Source organism: Balaenoptera musculus, chromosome 2, assembly GCF_009873245.2.
Source record: "Balaenoptera musculus isolate JJ_BM4_2016_0621 chromosome 2, mBalMus1.pri.v3, whole genome shotgun sequence".
Lineage (NCBI taxonomy): Eukaryota > Metazoa > Chordata > Mammalia > Artiodactyla > Balaenopteridae > Balaenoptera > Balaenoptera musculus.
The window spans coordinates 143,010,533-143,032,318 of NC_045786.1; the positions used below are offsets into that span (position 1 = coordinate 143,010,533).

At 45.5% G+C, this 21,786-nt stretch overlaps 1 protein-coding gene across 2 annotated transcripts in view; it reads right to left on the bottom strand.

Moving 5' to 3' along the window:
• Positions 1-6,823: 6,823 nt before the first annotated feature.
• The window catches only part of DCAF5 (DDB1 and CUL4 associated factor 5), a 105,124-nt gene continuing 90,161 nt past the window's right edge, over positions 6,824-21,786 (bottom strand). For both annotated transcript variants that reach the window (XM_036842461.1, XM_036842462.1), the window contains exons 8-9: positions 16,657-16,784; positions 6,824-10,446 (exon numbers count right to left, since the gene is read on the bottom strand). In XM_036842461.1, coding sequence (XP_036698356.1) covers positions 8,674-10,446; positions 16,657-16,784 — 1,901 coding nt within the window. In that variant the 3' untranslated portion in view covers positions 6,824-8,673. The remainder of the gene's footprint in view (positions 10,447-16,656; positions 16,785-21,786) is intronic.

Below are 21,786 nucleotides of genomic sequence, written 5' to 3' on the forward strand. Positions count from 1 at the left end.
AGGCCGTCATCGGTCATAAGGTCAAGTGTTACTAGCAAGGGCCTGGCCAGAGATCTTCCTGACTGCCAAGGCCTTGTCCCTGGCCCCAAAGGCACCCAAGGCTGAAATGGTAGAGTCCTTGATCTTTCCCTGCATCAGCAACCACAAGAGCCAATCCCCATTAAAAAGAGAAAGTCTATGGACTTCCCTGGTGGCGCAGTGGTTAAGGATCCGCCTGCCAATGCAGGGAACACGGGTTCGAGCCCTGGTCCGGGAAGATCCCACATGTCGCGGAGCAACTAAGCCCATGCGCCACAACTACTGAGCCTGCATGCTGCAACTACTGAAGCCCGCGTGCCTAGAGCCCGTGCTCCGCAACAAGAGAAGCCACCACGATGAGAAGCCTGCGCACCACAATAAAGAGTAGCCCCTGGGCTTCCCTGGTGGCGCAGTGGTTGAGAATCCGCCTGCCAATGCAGGGGACACGGGTTCGAGCCCTGATCTGGGAAGATCCCACATGCCGCGGAGCGGCTGGGCCCGTGAGCCACAACTACTGAGCCTGTGTGTCTGGAGCCTGTGCTCTGCAACAAGAGAGGCCGCGATAGTAAGAGGCCCGCGCACCGCGATGAAGAGTGGCCCCCGCTTGCCACAACTAGAGAAAGCCCTCACACAGAAACGAAGACCCAACGCAGCCATAAATAAATAAATAAATAAAATAAAAAATAAAAAAGATATCTTATAAAAAAAAAAAGAGTAGCCCCTGCTCACCGCAACTAGAGAAAGCCCGTGTGCAGCAACGAAGACCCAACACAGCCAAATAAATAAATAAATAAATAAATAAATAAATAAATAAATAAATAAATAAAGCCTAAGTAATCTCGGACACACATGAGCCAATCCTCTTGAATGAAGTCAGAACTTTGCCTCTTAAGCCTGCTGCTCCAACGGTTCCATCTATTTCCTAAGTTCGACTGCTTTCCAAAGGAGACCCCAGAGGCATGCTAACCAGTGGTCCTCTGTCTTTTCACGTCCCCATCCCTCCTCCTGGTTCCCCCTGGCTCCTGTTGTCCAGGGTACCAACATCAGGATCAACCCAGCCAACCCTCCTCTTCCCTCCCCTCTGAGTGGAATCCAAGAACTGTCTTTTCCCCGAATTCTTCATACATATTAACCTGAGAGATGAAGAGGTAAAAATAGCGTAGATGTTTAGCGGGCAGGGGGTCTTAACCCCCACCCCTCAGGGATACCTCCAGTGTACTCTCCTGTCCTAGGGGGAAGTGAGGTTGCCGACTGGATCCCAAATTAGGGGAGAAGAGAGAGGAAGTCAGCAGGTCAGATGTAGCTGCTGACTGGACTCAGTTGACCTCACGAGGGAGACACAGAGCACCCCGACTCAGTAGGAGCCCAAGCCTGGGACATCTTCTCTGGTGTCTCGGCAGAAAGACAAGCTGGGGAAGTTGTAGGATTTGGACACTGGCCTGAAGAGAAGGACAAATTTGCCTTTGTGTCAACTCTTGCCCCCATGGTCAGCCAGATTGGAATGAGGCAGAGTCTCTGCCAGCTCTTCCACCTACTGGGGCTGCCCAGCCTTCCCCAGTAAGGCTAAACTAGGTAGCACCTGCCCATGGAATTCCAACCCAGGCAGGTGCTTGAGGAACAAAGTGCTGGAGTTTCCTTTGAGCAGGGAAGTTTAAAACTCAGATAAAGATGAAGGGATCTGAACCGTGAGCTGCTTCTCAGAGCTAGTTTAGGAAAAAGATCTTACCAGGACCCAGCAGCCAAGAGGAACACAGCAGTTTGAACCAGTCTTCTTTGGCCTGCAACTGGGCAGATTCCGTTTAAAATTTGTTCCTTCCTCTTCTGGTCCTTGGGTGCTTACAACTGGAAAAGTCTTCTCCCATTGTTGAGTGCCGGTGTACCTAAAACCTAATGACCTCAGTTCCCACACTCTGGTCCCTTTGATCTTTTCTTCCAGTCTCCCAACATGTTTATTGCTCCCCTCTGAAATTCACCCAAGAGATTTGTTGACATTTCTGGGCGCTGAAACATCAAGACGGCATTCAGCAACCTAGGAGCCTCCAGAGTTGCTGAGAGGTGCAGGGACGAGTCACATTAGTCTGAGTGTAAGGGCCCTGGTGCTGAGTTTCTGGGCGTGAGGGTGGTCCCAGCTCAGCGGACTCTGGGTTCCCTTTGCACAAGGCTCTTTCCTCCTTGCGCTGCCTCCTTACAGGCCTTCTTCAATCCCTTGCTACAGCTGCATATTGTCATCAGAGCCCCCGCTGGAGTCACACTGGTTGAGGGTGGGAGGATCAAGGAAAGAAGGTAAGTGCCCCCTCCAACCAAAGAACCACATCTAGAAACAGCAAGATGTGAGGAGAGCACTAGCCTCAGTGGCCACGCCAAGCCACTAACTGGCCTTGGGCTCTCCATCTCAAAAACGAGGGCACTGGACTGGATGATACAGCTAAGCACCCCTACCTCCTTCAGGACCACTCTTCCCTAGCCTTGTTCTCGCTTCTCTTCTGGCAGATGTGTTTTATTTGAAAAGCTTCCCCCGCCGCCCCCAAGTATAATTCCACTGCCTCTTTTCCACCAGCAATTCAAACCCCTCCTCTCTCATATTCCTCTGTCTGCCCTCTCCAAGGCCGCACATGTGCTCTTAAATCTCTATTCCAGATCTGTCCTGAGGGTTTAGCGGGCCGGGACTGAACTCTTGACCCTTTTTCCCCTTGGCCTAGTCAGACTTCTGTTGGCTTTTTTACGGTTTAGCTTCTTCTTGAATCAGATGTTACAGAATATTTAACACACATACACATGCGAAACAGTCCTGCATGGAAAACTCTGGTCAAAACTTTTCTCGGGCACACACACAGAACATTTCCATGGCTTGCCACTTTTCTGATTCTCTAGGGCTGGCCCAATGCCAGATTGGGGAATTTTAACTCTGAAGGCCAGAGAGAAGTTTGCTGTCCCAGCTCCTGAGGTCTGGGTCATCTCCAGTACCACCATATTAAGACTGTAGTTTAATGAAATCTGCTAGTTCTCCCCCATCCCCTAAAGACTTGCTGTAGTAAGCAAGGATCCGTGGGCCCTGTCAGCCAAGCCTGGCTTTTTTTTGAAGCTCTCAGACAAGAGCCTTTAGACAGTTGGCTCCCCAAGTTGGAGGTGGTGTCCAAGGCCCCCAACTCAGCTCCAGTCAGGTCCACCATAATGGGGATAATTTACTCTTTCCTGTGGTTTCAGAGTAAGGTTTGCTAATAAACAGTAAGTTCTTTCTCTGTTTCTATATTCCTTGGCAGACCCCATCGAAGAAAGCCTTCTTTGTGGTGTGCACATTGCTATCAACAAGCACTGAGAGCAGAATAGAGAGGATATGCTAATGACAGCAAGCACTTTAGTGTTTTCCATACATCAGGCTCTGTTCTAAGCCACACACACACACACGTGTGCCCACATGTTTAATCCTCTAACAATGTGCTGAGACAGGTATTCTTCCCCCATTTTACAAATGAGGAACTTGAGGTTCCGAGCAGTTGTACACTTGCAAAGATCTCGGCTCACAGACTGGTTCTGGTGGGCACTACAGGGACGTCTCAGGTATGAGAACTCATTGGAACAGGATGTAGACAGGCCATGAAATGGAAAGAATGAGAGTTTAGAGTTAAGAGGGACCTCCATTTCACAGTTCCAAAGAGTCTGAGTGATTTGCCCAAGGTTCGTGAAGCTACTCCACTGAAGAAATCAGTACAGAATCCACTTCTTTTGCTACTTCAATGCCATTTCCATCCGACTCACAGGTCGCTCTTAGGAGGAAGAGAAAAGAACAGACATTAGCTTTAGCAATTTAAGGTGGAGTCTTGGAGAGACTAGAAATGTTAGAATATACTGACTCTGAGACATGAAGAGAAAATAAGTTAAAAAAGTGGTAGGGGGAGGCCCCAAATAGTGTCGCTAGCCATAGTGTCTAGGAATAGTCCAACAGGGAGATGTTACCCTTTGAAAGCCTATGCCAATCGCCAACACACACACACTCACCTGTTTTAGGTACATGTTTAAGTGTGCTGGTGCTCAGGTCATTATATGATTGTTATTTCATGGAATTCATTCATTCCAGCAAAGGGAATTTCTCCCAAACCAATCCTGCATTTTTATTGACTTCCATTTTAAACTTGGGATTTTACTTGGGGATTTTTTTTTTTTTTTTTTTTTTTTTTGGCTGCACTGCACAGTTTTCAGGATCTTAGTTCCCCGACCAGGGATCAAACCCGGGCCCTCAGCAGTGAAAGAGCAGAGTCCTAACCACTGGACTGCCAGGGAATTCCCTTACTTAGGGATTTTCAAGAATCTTTATGACCTAGTGTTTTAGAGGCCAATCCATGGCATGTTCAGTGCTAGTTCTGTGGATCTGGAAAGCAGTTTGAAGGCATCTAGCATTTCATTCCTTCTATTGCAGCCGTCCTAATCTCCTTCCCTCCAAATGTCGTCCATGCCAGCTTCCCTAGACGTTCCCAAGAACGTCTCTCATGCTTAAGGATCTGGGTTGGCACCCAGATATCTTAGTATTTTATTGCCTTTCTCCAGCCTTGGTGGAGGTACTAACAAAGCCAGACACAGGGAGTCTTGAAAGCTAGCATTCTGTACTTCAGCTGGAATATTCCATTAGCTCATGGCTTTGGGCTCCAGAAAAGAGTCACTTCCCAATTTTAGTAATATGAAATACTAAATACCCGATTTCCTTACAACGTGACTGTCTTGTAGATAAGCACTGCAGGACCCTTCTGCGCAGCTCAAGTAAACTCTGTTGAGTGAACAGAACTGAGCAACTCCTCCTGTTGTCCCTGGCCACATTAGTGCTGGCCCCAGTGAAGTTTATCTTTGCCTGTCAGCCTCCATTCTGAGAAGCATCTTACCACCTTTGTACTAACAGTGAAATGCAATTAGGGTGCAGATGGCTTAGATTTTCTTTTCATACACGTTTTTCTTCTGCTGCATGTGGGAAGCACTGTTCTTTGAAGAATTTCAAATTTACTTCCAAGCCACTTAATGTTATTTTTACTCTAGTATGAGTGCTCAAGGACAAATGAGCACTTAGACTGAAATATCCCACCTGAGAGAAACCACACAGCTTGTCCGAAGCCCTTATCCTGCTGCTGTGGGCAAGTCTGGACTCACCAAGCCTTACTTCACGTTAGTATTTCAACGCTGGCACATTGCCTTGCTTAGGTCCTAAGGGAAGGACAGTCTTCCTTTGGAAGCATAGATTTTCCTCACAAGAGTCTTGCTTGGCAAGAAGTTTTCAGTTAACTGAAGGAGGCAGCTTTAACAGACAGGATATATATATAAGGTGGGTTTTTTTTTTTTTTTTTTTTCTTTCTGTTAAGAAAAAGAGTTTGCAATGCATGTCTGGGACAGGGCAGGAAAAGCAACTTGATATTTGGAAACATGAAAAAACATAATTCTTTGGAGGCTGTTTGTAATGTCACTTCACTGCATCATTCCCTCAGTTCCAGCTAATAAAAGAGTCAATTCCAGGATTTCACTATCCTGAGTCCGTCTAAGTCTGGTGAAGGAGACCAATTAGGTACCTCCTCCTACCCCAAATGTTGTTGTCCCAATGTAACCTTTGTCCCAACACCTAGAAGTGACAATGATCATTGGCATAGATGTAGTGCACCACTGTTTTTCTTCTAGTCTTCAGTGCGGCTCTGAATCAAGTTTTCAATTAGGCAAGAATTAAAACAGGAAAGAAATGAAGGAGGAGGGGTGTCTAAGCAACCAAGTCTTCCCTGGAAGAGAAGAGGAAGCCATTAGAAGTGAATAATAGGTTTATTTGCATATACACAAGAGAAGAGCTAGCGTTGCCGGGAGAGAGGCGGGGCTTGTGAGGAGGTAAGGCTTCAGCAGAGGAAGGCACCTTGACAAACAAGGGACTCCGGGCTTAGTAAATCAAGCGCAGTTGCAACCTTCTTTTGCCCCAAGCCCACTACTCATTTAACTCATTTACCTGTTGTCCTAGAGACATGGGAATCATTTACAAAACCAGGTGGAAAATAAAGTGGAGGGAAGGTTTTATAAATCTGGACCAGCCACTTAAAATTTTATGTACAGGATGCAGGAAAAAAACCATAAGAGGCACTTTTGAATAGTTCATAACCTAATCAGTGCCATCTGCCCTGTTAGTAAAAATACCTATCATGGAAGAATCTGAGGATTAAATGTGCCTCCAAAGTTGGCGCCTCAATTCTGCAAGTTTAGGCGAAGGGACCCTGGAAGTGGTAGTTCCTGCCAGGTTTCCAAGACCATGATCACAGACAGGAGATTTCTGGCAATGAGAGTGGAATGGCTACAGAGACAAGCATTCCTCAGCCTGCTTCTGTGGGTATGCCGCGGGGCCTATCTCTCGGCAAGCTGAACCTGAGATGTCTCCCAAGGACGGAAGCCATCCTTGCTAACAATGTCTTTCTTGGATACTAAAGTTGAACCAGAATGAACTTTGACTTCTCTTTGGAGTACCCAAATGAGATAACGGCTCTTAACATGAAAAGACCAAGTTCTGCATTTGGGAACAGTAACTACCAAGTGGCGGAACTTTACTTCTTCTCCAGAAAGATATGCGGATTGTCCTTAGAGAAGTCACAAGTGACTAGCTACTGACTAGATTAAATAATATAGAACAAAAAGATTGGGAAGGGGAATGCTGACTAGGAAGGGGAAGAGAAACACACAGTGAGTGATTATATCTTTTTTTTTTGTATATAAAGGATTAAAAAATTCCAATTTAATAAATTTTGGAAAAGCAAATGTAAAATGACTTGGGCTTATAAAACCAGAATTTACAATTATCTGTGAATAGTCAAAGACAAATCATAGAACCGTTTTGATTACAGATTAAAGTAATTCTAATGGTTACAGAATCACTTTCCCACTCCCCGGTGAGATTACAGTTGTTAACTTGTAAGCAGCCCCACTGCTACTCACACTCCTTCGTCTCCTCCTCCTAAGACAATGTTTTTACACCCAAGTCACATCACACACCCCAGGCACATCTTTCTTTTCACAAAGCTTAGCAAGGTGATATCTCCTTTTGGCTTAGATCAACAACCTTCCTTTATAAATAACCCCCCTTCCCCCAGTGACTAAATGCATCCAAGTCGTCATCCTCCACAGGCTGTCTCCCCTTGGTCCCAGTTCCAGTAGGACGGGTCCTTCCCTAAAAAGAACGCTGGATCAGTGAGGCCACACCGGTCACATGCTAGGTCCTCGCTAAGCCAGTGCCGCTGGTCTCCTAATTGTCTAGCACCTTCGTGCTCAAGAAAGTTGTAGTGTTCTCTCTCTCCCTCATTTCTTCCCAGTATTCTCCTGCCTTTTCATGACATCCACGCCAACAAGGTATCTGTCATCCTAGGTCTTCCTGTCTTGTACAGGCCTTCATTAATAACCAAGTGAGTGTGACCACCACTGCAATGCCGAAAAGCTCCTGGTCTTTTCCCCTCTCAATCTTTATCTACCTTAATGAAACAGAGCCAGTTGACTCCTCTCTCCGTACTCTCTGCCTCCTAACAGACCTACTCGATAAGAATCTGTTAACTTCGAGATGCCTCCTGCTCTGCAAGATCCAGTCAGAACACCACAGTCTCTGTGGACAGCAAGCCTGAGGGAAGATGCCAGTCCCACCAATTCTGACCATTTTGGGTTGAATTAAATGAAGGCAGTACCATACTCTGCTCTTTCCTATACTTCTTCATTAACACACCTATAACATTCACTTTAGTAGTCTGAGCACAAATCTCTTGAGAGCTGTCTTTCCCCTTCTTTCAGTATGCCTAGATGCCACCACATGAGGCCAGGAAGAGCCTGCTGGCTTTCTGAGTCCCTCGCAGGAACTAGCACCTAACTTGTTAAAGTGTTACCCACAACTAGTCATATTTCATGGCCTCCCTACAGTTTGGTATTGCGCCATCGCTCAATTTGCAACCAGTGAAATTTATCAGGGATCCATCTATGTTCTCTCAAATCTGATCTTAAGTGCTAACCTCTCATTAGCATTAAAAACGCTCCACTTTTAGTACATCTACATTAAACGCTCAATGAAGAAGTGCTACTGAGAAAACATGGAAGATTTCTTTAAGAAAGGAACCATGCTTTCCTTTCCAGCACAGCCATGGGCTGAAGGCCTATTTCCATTCTCGTCTCCATTCTTTCAGCATAAATCCACTACTCACTGGCAACACAACCTGATTTAGCAGGCACTCATTATTAAGACCAGAACACCTATGGCATGTAAATGGGGTGAGACGGCAAAAAATACAGACCCACAGATCCTTTCTGATGGAGAATGGAAAGAAAAGTCTGAGACAATGAGCTCACACGTGCCAGCGCACACACACAAGAACAAGTCAAACATCTCAACAAGGATTTACTTTAACAGAATCTGCACAGGTATACTATGCTCAAGTCTTACTAGAAAGGAGTCACTTGGATTTTTTTTTCCCTTTCTTAACACAGCACAGCCAACGGCCAGCTAAACATCAGACCCATTGTTGAATAGAAGGGAGCAGCATCAGACACAAAACTTCAGGCCCTGGTTTTATGTGCCTTTAATACTATTTTTCCTTTCCTCTGTGTTCACTAAACAGGATTTAAAATTTTTTATAAAGCTACTTTTCATAGCTTTTTGTTTTCCCTTTGTATTTATCATGTTTTTAATTTCTTCTCTGAGGAGGAATTCTCCGAATCTGTGTCTTCCAATTCGATTCGGTGCCTTTTGAAGCCACTATGGCCATGAACAGCCCTGCTGCTGTCTGTGTCTGGGGGGTCAGTGGGGTCCTCTCTCGTTCCAGCACTGGGGGTCTCACAGGCCATTTCAGACCCACAACAATCTTTGTGTAGAAGCATCCCTGTCAGGGACAAGTTATCACGATCGGTGTCCGAACGTCCTGGGGACGAGCAGGCCACCGCCTCCAGCTCCCCGAAGTTCTGCCCGTTGCTGTGGGGATGAGGGGGCCGGGGGTGTAAGCGCCCATTGTTGTGGTTGGCACAGATGGCTTCGAGGCTCCTCTCCTCACTGTCATCAGACTGGGTCCTCAGACAGTTGCCAGACCCGCTGCTGAGAGCGGAGCCAGATGCCTTGGGGACAGGAGGGGAGGGTGGCTCCTCAGCCCGGCTGCTCAGGGACTTGCTTAGGGCCTTTCCATTGAGCTTCTTGGTCTCAAAAGAGTGTTCTACAGAGCCACCAGTGTTACTCGTGTCCTGAGAGGTGTCCTCTGGTGCCTCAGCCCAAGGGTGACCGCTGGGCTCATGGCCTGGGCCATTGCTGGGATTTATGGCAGAAGTCCCTTCTTTAAAAGCGTCCTTGCCGTGGCATTCGGGGGGCAGGTCCTGGTTCCTCTGGGCCATGGCCATGTTTAGACAGGCTTCCTTACTGGAAGAAGGGGCTGGGTTGTCCTTGTGGCTGGTTCCTGCTCTCCCTTCATCTGCCTCCCCAGACACAAGCGAGCTCTCTCCCTCTTTGTTATTTGAGTAGGAGATATAGGAGTAGCGGAGCCACTTGTAAGCTTTATAAATCTTGCGCTCAACTGACTCTATGTCGGAAGTTGGCGATGCTCGGCTTGGCTGAATCTCCAGAGTGGACGTGTTCCGCTCAGGAGAGGAGGTGGGGGAAGAAGAGAGGTCATCTACTTTGATCTGGGGGTAATCATAGTTGTCTTCTCCAATGCAGGTGTCGGTGGGCTTGGTCGGGGCACCAGGCCTCTCCTCTCGAGGCATCTTCTGCCGGCGCCGCATGGCGTTCCGCTGCCGGGTGGACGCTCGCCGTTCATTCAGCTCCTCCTCGTCCTCGGAGCTGCTGGGGCTGCCGGAGCTGCTGGACTCGTCTTCAGGGCTGGGAGACCGTGGCCGGGGGAAGAGATCTGTGTCCAGTTCAACCTCGCAGGCGTTCTCTTCTGAATCGGACTCGTTGGAAAGGGCCAGGAGGCGCTTGTCCTGGTAGCGCCGCAGGGCAGACAGGCGCTGCTGGCGAGCGGTGGCATCCTCGCACGCGGGCGGTGGCGGAGTTGAAGCCACCACATTTGTGGCAGTGACCCGCAGGGGCCCCAGGTGGAAGGCGCCGTCAGCAGACTCATCCACTGTGGGCGGAGGGGAGCGCGGCAGCGAGGCCGAGGACTCGGAGTCGGTGTAGCCCGAACGCTCACTGACCCCTGCGTGCAGCTGGAGGATGGTGCTTTCGCTGAGGTCGCTGTCTGAGTCGGAGCTCCAGCCCTCGATCTCGCGACGCACCAGGGAGTCAAAGAAGGCCATCATCCGGGGGTCTTCCTGCACAGACTGGTTGGCGTAGTCGTGGGACAGGCCACTCCCACTGTTCAGCACAAGGCTGATGTACTCTTCGTGGGTATAGAGACAGCGAGAATCATCCTCAATCCGACCGTCCAGATCTCCGGTACATCCTGGCTGCTTGTATGGGCTCCAGATCTGCACAGAAGGCGAAAACGAAACCAGTGAGGGTGGATCAGAATGTATTCTATTCTAAAGCTGTCGGCCATAAAGAACACTAAGGCAGAGCTTCCCCAGACCCTCCCCGTCACTGAGCCAGGACTTGCTAACCAACTTTAAAAATACAATCCAGACTGGATTATGTGGGCCACATATGAAAATGGAAGCTTCCAGATTCAAATGTGGGACAAAGCACAGTCTAGGACACAGCATTAGCCTAGTTTCAGGAGACCCAAGTCCTGTCTCTAGGCCCAGGATAAACACACACCCTGTCTGCTACTACCCCTCTTCCCTTTAGCTTCCTCTATTAGTAGCCTGGAAATTACAATAACCCCCTTCATAATCTCAGAGGACAGAGGATGACTTGAAGATTAGCCAATGTGTTCAAAACTCTCAGAAGACTGGAGAGGTACCACTTTTCCAAAGTGAAAAAAGACCCAGCAGTCAGTCCTCTGCGACAGTTAATATTTCAGCCTATAACTCTACTTCTCCCCAACTGCAACATTTCTATTTTTAACTAATGGGAATTGCTTACTGGAGCTTGATAAGAATAGCCAGCTGCCTACACTGCAGTTCCCTCTTGGACATGCAGGCATCAGTTACCCAGAAATCTGGGTTCTCTTAACCAGGGAGCTGCTGGCTTGCTCCCCAACTCTTCTGTTAGCTGCAGGAATAGGTAGGACACACCTTCCAAGACCACAGACCCATCCCTTAATACCCTTCCACTCCATGGTCAGAGACATGGGCGCATGGCCAAAAGGTGGCAGAACTAGGATTCAAACTAAGGTCTGTCTGAATGCAAAAGCCCAACTTTACAAGTTGAATAAGTTATGCAAAAACGATGTTCAAGGTAATTAAGCTGTCACTGCAAATGAGAACGATGAGCTTCACCTGACTGCCAGACTGGTCCAGAGCAGCACAGAGAAGCTCAGTTACATCAGCTGGTAGTCATGGCAACTCAGATGAAATTCCAGATGATTTTCTTGCCCTGACAGGCTGGTGTCTATCTTTAGATGGCACCCAACCCAGAAAACAGTGGCTCCTCATTCCCTATCCTCTATCAAGACAATGGCTTTGTTTCGGCAAAGCTGTCCAAGGACAAATTCGCCTTCTTGTAAGCCCTGTTCCTGAGGCCCTTTCCCTCCGTGCTTTACTTTGATCTCCTGGGAGACAGTGTTTCTTTGGAGGATCCCCAGTTCAACAGGGGCTGAAGAAACCTTCTAGGCTAAGTGTCTTCACCAGTTCCCAACTCAGATTCATTCCTCCTTCAACTTTGTTCCCTGCCCGCAACTCCTCAGGTGTTCTCCCATCTCCAACTTCATAATCTTACCCAGGGGAGTTTTAAGGCAGTGGTTCTCAAACTTTGGCATGCACGTGAATTACCTGAAGAATAATTAAAATGCGGACTCCTGGGACTTGCCTGGTGGCTCAGTGGTTAAGAATCCGCCTGCCAATGCAGGGGACACGGGGTTCGATCCCTGGTCTGGGAAGATCCCACATACCATGGAGCAACTAAGCCCGTGTGCCCCAAGTACTAAGCCTGTGCTCTAGAGCCTGCGATCCACAACTACTGAAGCCCGCGCGCCTAGAGCCCGTGCTCCACAACAAAGAGAAGCCACCGCAATGAGAAGCCCAAGCACTACAACGAAGAGTAGCCCCTGTTCGCCGCAACTAGAGAAAGCCTGCACGAGCAACGAAGACCCAACGCAGCCAAAAACTAATTAATTAATTAATTATTTAAAAAATCAAGGTGTTTATCTTAAAAAAAAAAAAAAAATGCTGACTCCCGAGCCCCACCCTTAGAGATTCTGATTCAGTAAGTCATGGGTAGGTTACCAGGGCTCTGCACTTTTAATTAGCACTCAAGGGGTGAGTAAGTGGGGGTACCAACTTTTAAGAAACACTGGAATATAGTTAGCATAAAATAAGTAGCAGAAAATAAAGGCTTAGTCTGAAGCAATTCTCAAATTCTTTGTGAGACTCAATTTTCGGGAAACATTTAGACCTGGCCTTCAGCAACGGCCCAAGCTGTAAATGACTATCTCTGCAAACAGGTGTCTCTGGGAATAAAAGTTTGGTGGCTTAGAAAAAAACTGAGGGGGGTACTTCCCTGGTGGTCCAGTGGCTAAAACTCCACGCTCCCAACGCAGGGGGCCCGGGTTTGATCCCTGGTCAGGGACCTAGATCCCACATGCTGCAACTAAGAGTTCGCATGCCGCAACTAAAGATCCCGCCTGTGGCAACAAAGATTCCGCCTGCTGCAACTAAGACTCAGCACAGCCAAATTAATTAATTAATTAATTAATTAATTAATTAATTAATTAATTTAAAAAGAGAGAGACTGAGGGGTCCAATAGGCAAAGCCTTTAGGGTGTTTTGGGGTCTTAGTCTATATTCTGGGCTAAATTTCTCACTCCCCCAGTTTAAAAATGGAAAATGTTACTAACCATGTTGCATAATATGAAATCTATATGTACTTCCCAGAAACTCAGAATTTAACAGAATTACAAAATATTAATGGTGAGATGCTTGCTGGCCCAACTATCCAACAAGCCTAGATTTTAATCTACTACCCAGCCTCCTATATCTTCAGTTCAGCAATGAAAATCAAAATACTGAAAGTTGGCATTTATATGCGCTCTGGAATGTATTAAGCTGAGGTAGACTTTCATTCCTGAAGCTTGAAGTAATGGAACAAAACGCTGGATCAGGAGGCAAGAGTCTTGAATGTGGGTTCCCACACAGCTCTAGTTCGCTGGTAACCGTGGGTGAAGCTCAGTTTCCTTATCTAAACAGTGAAATTAGATGGGTCTCATGCAATCCTAAGATTCAGAGAAAAACAAAAACCCTATCCCAGACGGCCAGTCTTCAGTCCTCAAGGGACTTGCAGCACAGAGCTGTGGGAGCTAGCAGAACAGGTAGGAACCCGAGCCTCACCACTTCACGTGGCCCAGAGCAAATGACTTCATCCTTGAAACCTCTTTTCTCAACTGTAGAAATGAGAATGATAAAATGATATAACGTATACCAAAGCACCAATAACTGTGGTGCTTCCTCCTTCGTTTGGCAACTGAATACCTCAACTAGAAGGTCTTAGACTCATCCTCAAAGAGACTTTTGAACAGCAGAAGCACTGACCACCCCGATTATGTCAGTCCTTCCTCATCCCTAAAATATCAATTTCAAATATTTGTGAAATTGTTTGTTATTTTTCCTACACTGAAAGTCAACAACTCAGAAGTGAACCAATGAAAGCACAACTCCCTGTTGCATGTTAAAAGTTTAGCACAAGAGGCTGCTGAGGAAAAGGATGCAGTTCAATTCTTATTCAAAACATCATCGAAATGGAAAGCAATTTAAGTAACAAGTGTTCTGATCTACACAGGTGACCATGACATGCTTGATGTAGCATCTCTAAGCCCTCTTCTCTCTTTGCGCTATTACACTAAATTTAGACATTTGCCCACCTACCAAGAAAAACTACACAGATAGAGACTTAAGTTGTTACTCAGGGATGCTCCACACTCTCTAATCCGATTCCAAGACTTCCTGGGCCCACCTCTGGCCTACTTTCCCAGCCTTACATCTTAGCCCTCCCTTTCTGTGCTCTTTACTTCGGCCAAATGATCATTTTCTAAACTGGTCCTACACTTTGCTGCTTCTGAGCATTTATTCATGAACACACTGCCTGGAATGCAGTAGGTGATCAATAGATATTTATTGATTCAGTGAAATAATTAAATGTCCATTCTCTCTCCTTAGAATGGTCTTCCCATCTTACTCCTTTCTTTTCTTTTGCAGTCTTTTTCCTTCAAAATCTAGCTCAAGTTTACCTACACTGAGATTACCCCAGATGGGGAAAAAAATTTCTCCCTCCCCACACAGCACTGTTTCTATCTCTTATGTACTTATTGCGTTTTTCGTTACTTTTATTTCTTGTCTCTCCTACTGGGTCACCAATTCCTATGGGGACCTGCATTACCTTTCTTTCTTTGTGTTCCTCACAGGGCCTAGCACAAATTGCACACAGTAGGTATGGTTCACAAATACAGGGCGAGTAAATGAATATTGGTCTTTGAGGAAAAAAATGCCAGCATTTGCTCCATCTTGCTCTCTCTTACGTTTAACTACAAAATGAACCCCCTTTTTTGCTAAGTGTGGGCATTCAAGGGGATAGAAGACCTGTTATGGGTGAGAAGAGGCTGGCCCTGACAACAGGGACTCTTCTCCTCCAGGCCAGAAAGGCATCAGTGAAGGACAAGTCAGGGGGAAGGTGGAGTGAGTAGAGAGAGAGGTGGAGAGAGAAAAGCAGGCTGCACTAGAATATGGTGGAATGATGCTCTTTGAGCCACTGATCCTCTCAGAAACAGCAAATAAGAAAGTGACTTTTATTAAAATAGTCAGAAATTGTCAGGCACAGGTAACTTACAAGGCACTCTTAGGTGTCAAGTCACTGTTAGCGTCCTCACTTGACAGATGGGAGACAGACTCGAAGGGCTGCCCAAGGTTACTGACTGTACTGACTTAAGGTTTCAAATGGCTAAACATGCCTCCTGGTGAGGCAATGTTCAGACCTCACTGGAACCTGGAAGCAGTGAGCTCCATAGTTTAGTCTGAATATTTTCACAGAGAAAATATTTTCTTCTCCTTCTTCTCTGAGAACTTGGCTAGTTTCCAACCTATGACCTTTCGGGTAAGGACTCCAGTTGACTAAACAATAATTGGGGAGACTTAGCACAGAAGCATCCCAGAGTGTACAGCCAAGCAAGAATCTCTGTTCTAAAGGAGATGCTCAAGCAGAGCTCCCTGAGAGAATGATGTCAACGGGCCCAGAGAGGACATGCTACTGTGCCAACCCATGAGTCACAGGCTAAAGGAGAAGGGAAAACAATGCAAAGGACGGGCAATTCAATGACTGCCCAAGTGAAGGACTACTGAGATGATCAAACCCAGCAGGGGCATCAGGCTGCCTGCTGCCTTCCCACTAGCATGGTAAATGTGGCAGTATACTGGGAAGAACAAAGAACCGGGCTCTATGCTAGCCTTACCACTAATTAGCTGTATAATTAACCCCAGACAGTAAATTTATAATTTAAACCTCATCATCTACAAAAGGAAGTCAGTAAAAATGATCTAGAAGTCCTGTTCTAGCCCTGTTTATTTATGGGTAAATAAATGTATGCAATCATGAAAGTCAGCCCTGATCCACAGGACCAATAAAACTAAATAAAGGAAGTTGGAATAAGGACAAATAAAAATATTGACCCATACTCCAACATTACATTTTTGATAGCTTCCTCTGCCTCAGACACAAGTTGTATAGTTTTTTGGGTTTTTTTAAAGAATGAAAGAAAATGAAAACTATCAACTTGTTACAAATCAATTTTTACTTTTCCCCTGAAACCTCTGTCAGGTTTTCAATGTCATTTTGGGGGAAAAAAAGAGGAGTTTTATGTTTTGCTGGGGAGGGGGGGATATCATCTATCCTTATTTAATAGTCAAGTTATCACAGGGTCCTCAAGAATTCATCATTTGTCCTGAACCCTCATTTTCTCAGATGTGGAAAAGGGTTACTAGCGACTGGAATGTGAGTGATGGGCAGCGGGCCATCCTTCCGTGGACGCAGGCCAGGCTGGGTCTCTCAGTTGCAAGCTCTAAAAATATTCCTTGGCAGGGTTAAGTTCATTCAGTCAATGTGCAGTTGATGCAAGTGTTTAGCCTCAATCACAACCACATGCAGTGGTTGATATGCATGTGGTTGTGATATTTTGATATGTCCTGAGACAAGTTAGCTATGGTTCCAGTAGTCACTTAGTTATGAGGACAGCAATTAAGGAAAAGTGCACACAGAGTAACTTTGGGGATGATAGCTTTTTTACCTCCAGATGGGGTTTGGAAAGCAGAATTCATCAGACTCCAGATCAGAGGCCATGGAAATGTAGTGGCATACAGGTAGTATCTGGTTTCAAAGCCTAGTGATTATTTTTAAAAATGGCCCTGAAAGGAGGGTTTTAAAACCACCCTCTTTAACATCAATTTTTCCATATTTTGTAATATGTCAAAATAATTGAGAATTCTGATAGACCTTCAGTATGTTTAGCTATGAGGTCCTACATACATTGTTTTAGTTTCTTCCATTTACGAATTGCAATAATTTCTCTAAAAGGACAAAAGGGGAAGGTGCCTCACCTTGATGATCTTTTCTACACCAGAAGAGCAGATCATGTAGGTGTGGGGGTTAAATCGGACCTGGTTCACAATAGACCGATGCCCTTTCAGCACCATGAAGGCTCCGTTGACCACCCTACCAATGCCACCTGGGAAGACAGAAGGAAACAAAAATCAAATGACGAAACAGATGGAAGTAAACAGGTTCCAGTAATGGCAAACAAACAGCTCTGAACCAGAGCCGAGATATTTTATTAACTATACCAGCAGAATGCTTAATCTTACAGATAAAGTTGCTATGGAAAGAAGGAAGATGAAATATCTCTCAGCATATGTGCTCTTACCAAGAGCCTTTATTTAGTCTTTAAGCATTGCCCACGCCCACCCACTGCAATTCCATTGTCAATGAAGCCACAGCCACTTAAAACATTTCTCAAGGTTTTGATCCCCAAGATAGAATCCAAGTGTTACCTTAAAAAAGGCCAGTCATAAAAAAAAAAAAAAGGCCAGTCATAAGCAAAATGAGACTGAACTGCTTGAGAACAGTTGGCAGCTGAGCCAGGGACATGCAGAACCAGAAGCATGTAATTACTTAAACGTGCAAAAAAATCTCTGATCCAGTTGCCCTCAATTTCTATAATGAAAATAGCAAACAAAACAAACAAACAAAAACCTCTGGGAAAATAATGGAGAAAATCCCTTCTTCACTCTGATAGCAGGGAGAACTAAGCATAAAGAAAGGAGATATGGGTCACTTTCATAATAAGCAGAGCCCAGGTATTGCGAATTAGAGAGTGTGGGCCTTAAATACACCATGTATGGAGGCCACTGATAGAAAGCTGTATCTTAAGGACCATCCTGTAGGCTTTCTTCTTCAATGATGGCGAAAAGTACCAGAGGCCTAGAACTTACAGATGAAAATGTCATCATTCATGAACTCGGGACAATCTCAAAGGTTCAACTTCCCTGGTAAGGGCGTCACGCTCACACAGAACAGACGCACCCAAGTCCTGATTAAGGTCACCTCCGAGCAGCCATCGACAGCCAGTACACACCAACTGGCAAAAATGTGATGCACACAGACACAAACAAATGACTGTTCATTTATTTAAGCAGTGAGGGCCTTCTTAGACCCTGCCAGGAGCATGGCACCACTGGGGCACAAAGTACCATCACGCACTATCTCAGCTCCACACGCCTCCATCCCAGTCCCAACTCTATCTTGTTCAAACATTTATTCCAAACGTTTCTCATCTCAGTATCTGGAGGGAAAATGGCCAGAACAACATCCCTTTTCCAGAAATAATCTGGTTCTGCAGAAGGTGTCTTCTGCTTTTGGCCTCCTGACACAGTTCCTCCTTCACCTCTTCTGCCTCATGAAAGATATCCCTCTTTATTGACATGTACATATCTTTTTTATGACAGCAAGAGGTTTCAGACTGTACTGATTTGCTCCTTGGTGGTGCCACCTTGGCTAGCACCAGGTGCTTACTCTACATTGTGAGTGACAAAAATATCCTTTGCCTAAATTTTCCCCCATGTTTGACATTATTAATATTTGAATTATTCAGGATGGATAATGTATTTAGACCCGTTCATATTTCAGCCCAACATCATCATGTTTGCTAATAAACTGTAAAGGAGAAGAAAGTAACTAGGACATAGGTGTGTTTTTATGGAGACAAAGGATCAGGAAAGGTTTAAGCACCAAAGGTAGGCTGCCTTGATGGGAACCCCGAGGCAGCCTGAGCGCACTAGGTTCCTAGGGTGGAGTGGGAGGAGGGGAAGGTAACCTGAGCCTAGTCAAAATAAAAAGAAACTTGAGAGAATTAAGGAAAAGGGATCCATGGGAATCTAAAACAGTTGTCTCAATACAGTGATCTCACCACCCCAACGAGTTCCTTTGGGTGAGTTTCTTTTCTACGTATGGTTGATTCAACAAGTAGCAGTCCTGCTCATGGATCTCTTCTGAATTCTACATTTCCAACATCCTACTCCTATTCATACCCCCGCTGGGGTGGTCACTAGCAAAGAAACTTACGGTTGAACCTAGTACCAATCTCTTGTTTAATCCTTCTGCCTCTAAGAAAAAGAATTTAAGTGACTCAGAGAATTTCAGTGACTTCTTCCAAGTAGCTAGTAAATGGCAGAGACAGTATTTGAACCAGAGTCTGTTTGGTTATAATGCCTAATATCGTTCCCTCTGTAACAGTGGCGTTTAAGAGATGAAAAGGTTTGAATAGGGGTGGAGTCAAAAGGTCATAACTGATTTCTAAATCCTTCTGGCAGTCATTATACAAGTTGATTTTCTTTTTAAGTCCTAAATTTAAAAGAGGGGAAGAAGAAGATTCTATCCAACGGTATCGTGAGTGCAAGCTCTACAGTATCAGCACAGGACATTTCATCACATTGCCAACACTGAATAGTCTACGAGAGTAGAACTGGATCTCTTGCACACCTAGAACCTGGGGTGCAACGCCTGAACTAAAGCAGGAACTTAGTAAAACTAAAGCAGGGGGATTCCCTGGTGGCGCAGTGGTTGAGAATCTGCCTGCCAATGCAGGGGACACGGGTTCAAGCCCTGGTTTGGGAAGATCCCACATGCCGCGGAGCAACTAGGCCCGTGAGCCACAATTACTGAGCCTGCGCGTCTGGAGGCTGTGCTCCGCAACAAGAGAGGCTGCAATAGTGAGAGGCCTGCGCCCCGCGATGAAGAGCGGCCCCCACTTGCCACAACTAGAGAAAGCCCTCGCACAGAAACGAAGACCCAACACAGCCATAAATAAATAAATAAATAAAAATTTAAAAAAACCAAAAAACTAAAGCAGGTATCCATTGTTAAATGGATAGTGTTTCAGGAGAGGGCAATTCTAGAATAAGTACCACCAAAGGAGGACAGATAGAAGGTCTCATGTCTTAAGAATCAGCTACTAGAGAACTAAAGTTTATCAACTTTCTGTCAAAGATGACTTAGAATACAATTATGATAACTTTCAGATCTAAGGAATAACTGAAGGGTATCAATGCTTGAAAATTCAGACCATGGAAAAACTGTTTCTATTGCTCTTTCAAGCACTGTAACTTCATCTGGTTTCTCTTCTTGGCAGCAATTTTTTTTTTTTTAAATAAATCTATTTATTTTATTTTATTTTATTTATTTTTGGCTGTGTTGGGTCTCCGTTGTTGCATGCGGGCTTCCTCTAGTTGTGGCGAGCGGGGCTACTCTTCGTTGCGGTGCGCGGGCTTCTCATTGTGGTGGCTTCTCTTGTTGTGGAGCATGGGTTCTAGGCACGCAGGCTTTAGTAGTTGCGGCTCACGGGCTCAGGAGTTGTGGCTCGTGGGCTCTAGAGCGCAGGCTCAGTAGTTGTGGCGCACGGACTTAGTTGCTCTGCGGCATGTGGGATCTTCCCAGACCAGGGCTCGAACCCGTGTTCCCTGCACTGGCAGGCAGATTCTTAACCACTGAGCCACCAGGAAAGTCCCTTGGCAACAGTTTTAATAAGAGATTACTTCTCCTTCTTCCTACCCAAATGTGTACCCAGAAAATCTGAAAATGAAGAGGAAGTCAACAGAGCCAAGAGACAGAAGATGAAAACGGGTACAGGAAGAATTATTGCTGTCATCTGTATAAGGTAACCCAGGCTGCGTACACAGAATCATAACAATGAATGGGCTTCAGAGAGGTTCTCTATAGCCCCTCTCCTGGTTTCCAGGTTTCAAGTAATTGAATACAGCTGCTACTGTACAGCTTACATACAATGATTGTTAGAGAATAGATTTTTTTATCAGTTCTGGAGATTTGTATATATCAGATAAATTTCTTTAGTCTGAAATGGCTAATGTCAAGATGCCAATACCAGTAAGACCCTGGGGCCTCCTCTCCTCCATTATCTAACCAGAGCCTGCTCATCAACAGCAGAATCGAGTTGGAAAAAGTTAGGTGGGGAGTATTTTTGCCAAGAACTATATAACCTACATAATCTCCCTTCGGGGTCATTCCTCATCTGTGGGTGAGGGGCCTGGTGAGGATCAACCTCACCCATGGTTACTGAGCTGAGCCACAACCTAATCAGTAATAATGGTACCAATGAATAAAATAGTACATATCCAAGAATAAGCACCTTACTCATCCTTGAGCTGTCATTTGTTTATACAGTTCTGTACAAACCAATGGTCATTTCTCTGGACAACTGCTCTGGCTGGCTCAGCCAAACATGTTGGCATCACTTTGTAGGTTTCTTTTCTCAGTCGAGGTCAAAGTTCCCATGTTTCCATCTTTCCTTTGATTCAGAAGGGATGCTAGGGAGGTGGTGAAATGTTATATCTTATCTGTTCTACTGCAAGACCTCAGAAAAGAAAATGAGTGGGTCATCTCATAAGATTCCAGCATCAGTAACTCACTCACTATCTTGGGATCCCAGGAAACACAAGAGACCCAGAAAAAATACCTTGCTCAGAACCCTGATAAAGACCTTTCTAAAATGCCACAGCCAAATGTTCCCCCAGAGAAGACAAAGCGCTAAGCCTACAAGTCCTCATTCCCCTCTTTTCTTAACTATGCTCCTCTTTTCATAACATTCAGCCAGAGATCTGTCTGCTGAAGCCTCTCAAGAGGGTCAGGACACCACTCCCATTTCTTGCCAACTTCAGTTACTTCTGTTTCTTGTCAATTTCATTCATTTTAACAAAGTCCTCCAAGAATGAGGATGTTTTCAACTCAAAAGCTAAAAGCAACCTGGTCAGGATTTCTAGATGCCTTGGTTTAACAGGCATCAATCATGCCTGGGAAGTGATCCTCAGTGGCACTTGGGACTATAGAACAGGACATTTAAATACTTTTTTTCTGAAATAAACCCCAAATCAACCTGGATAAAATGGCAGTATTGATTCTCTTGTCAGAGTCTTTGGATTTCTACCCCTTCCCTAATAATCCATTAATTAACAGGTAGGACAAACACCTTTGTGAGAATGCGAAGGAGAAACAACGAATAACACAGAGATTAAGGAGGGGGAAGTCTGAAAGCAGTAGTGAGGAACCAGAAACAGGGACTATATGACTGGAAGGGTCTGCTGGAAGATATGAAATTCTGACGGCAGGAGATAAATTTGTGTTTCCAAGAAATAGAGCACTGGCCCTCATGAAGAGGGTAA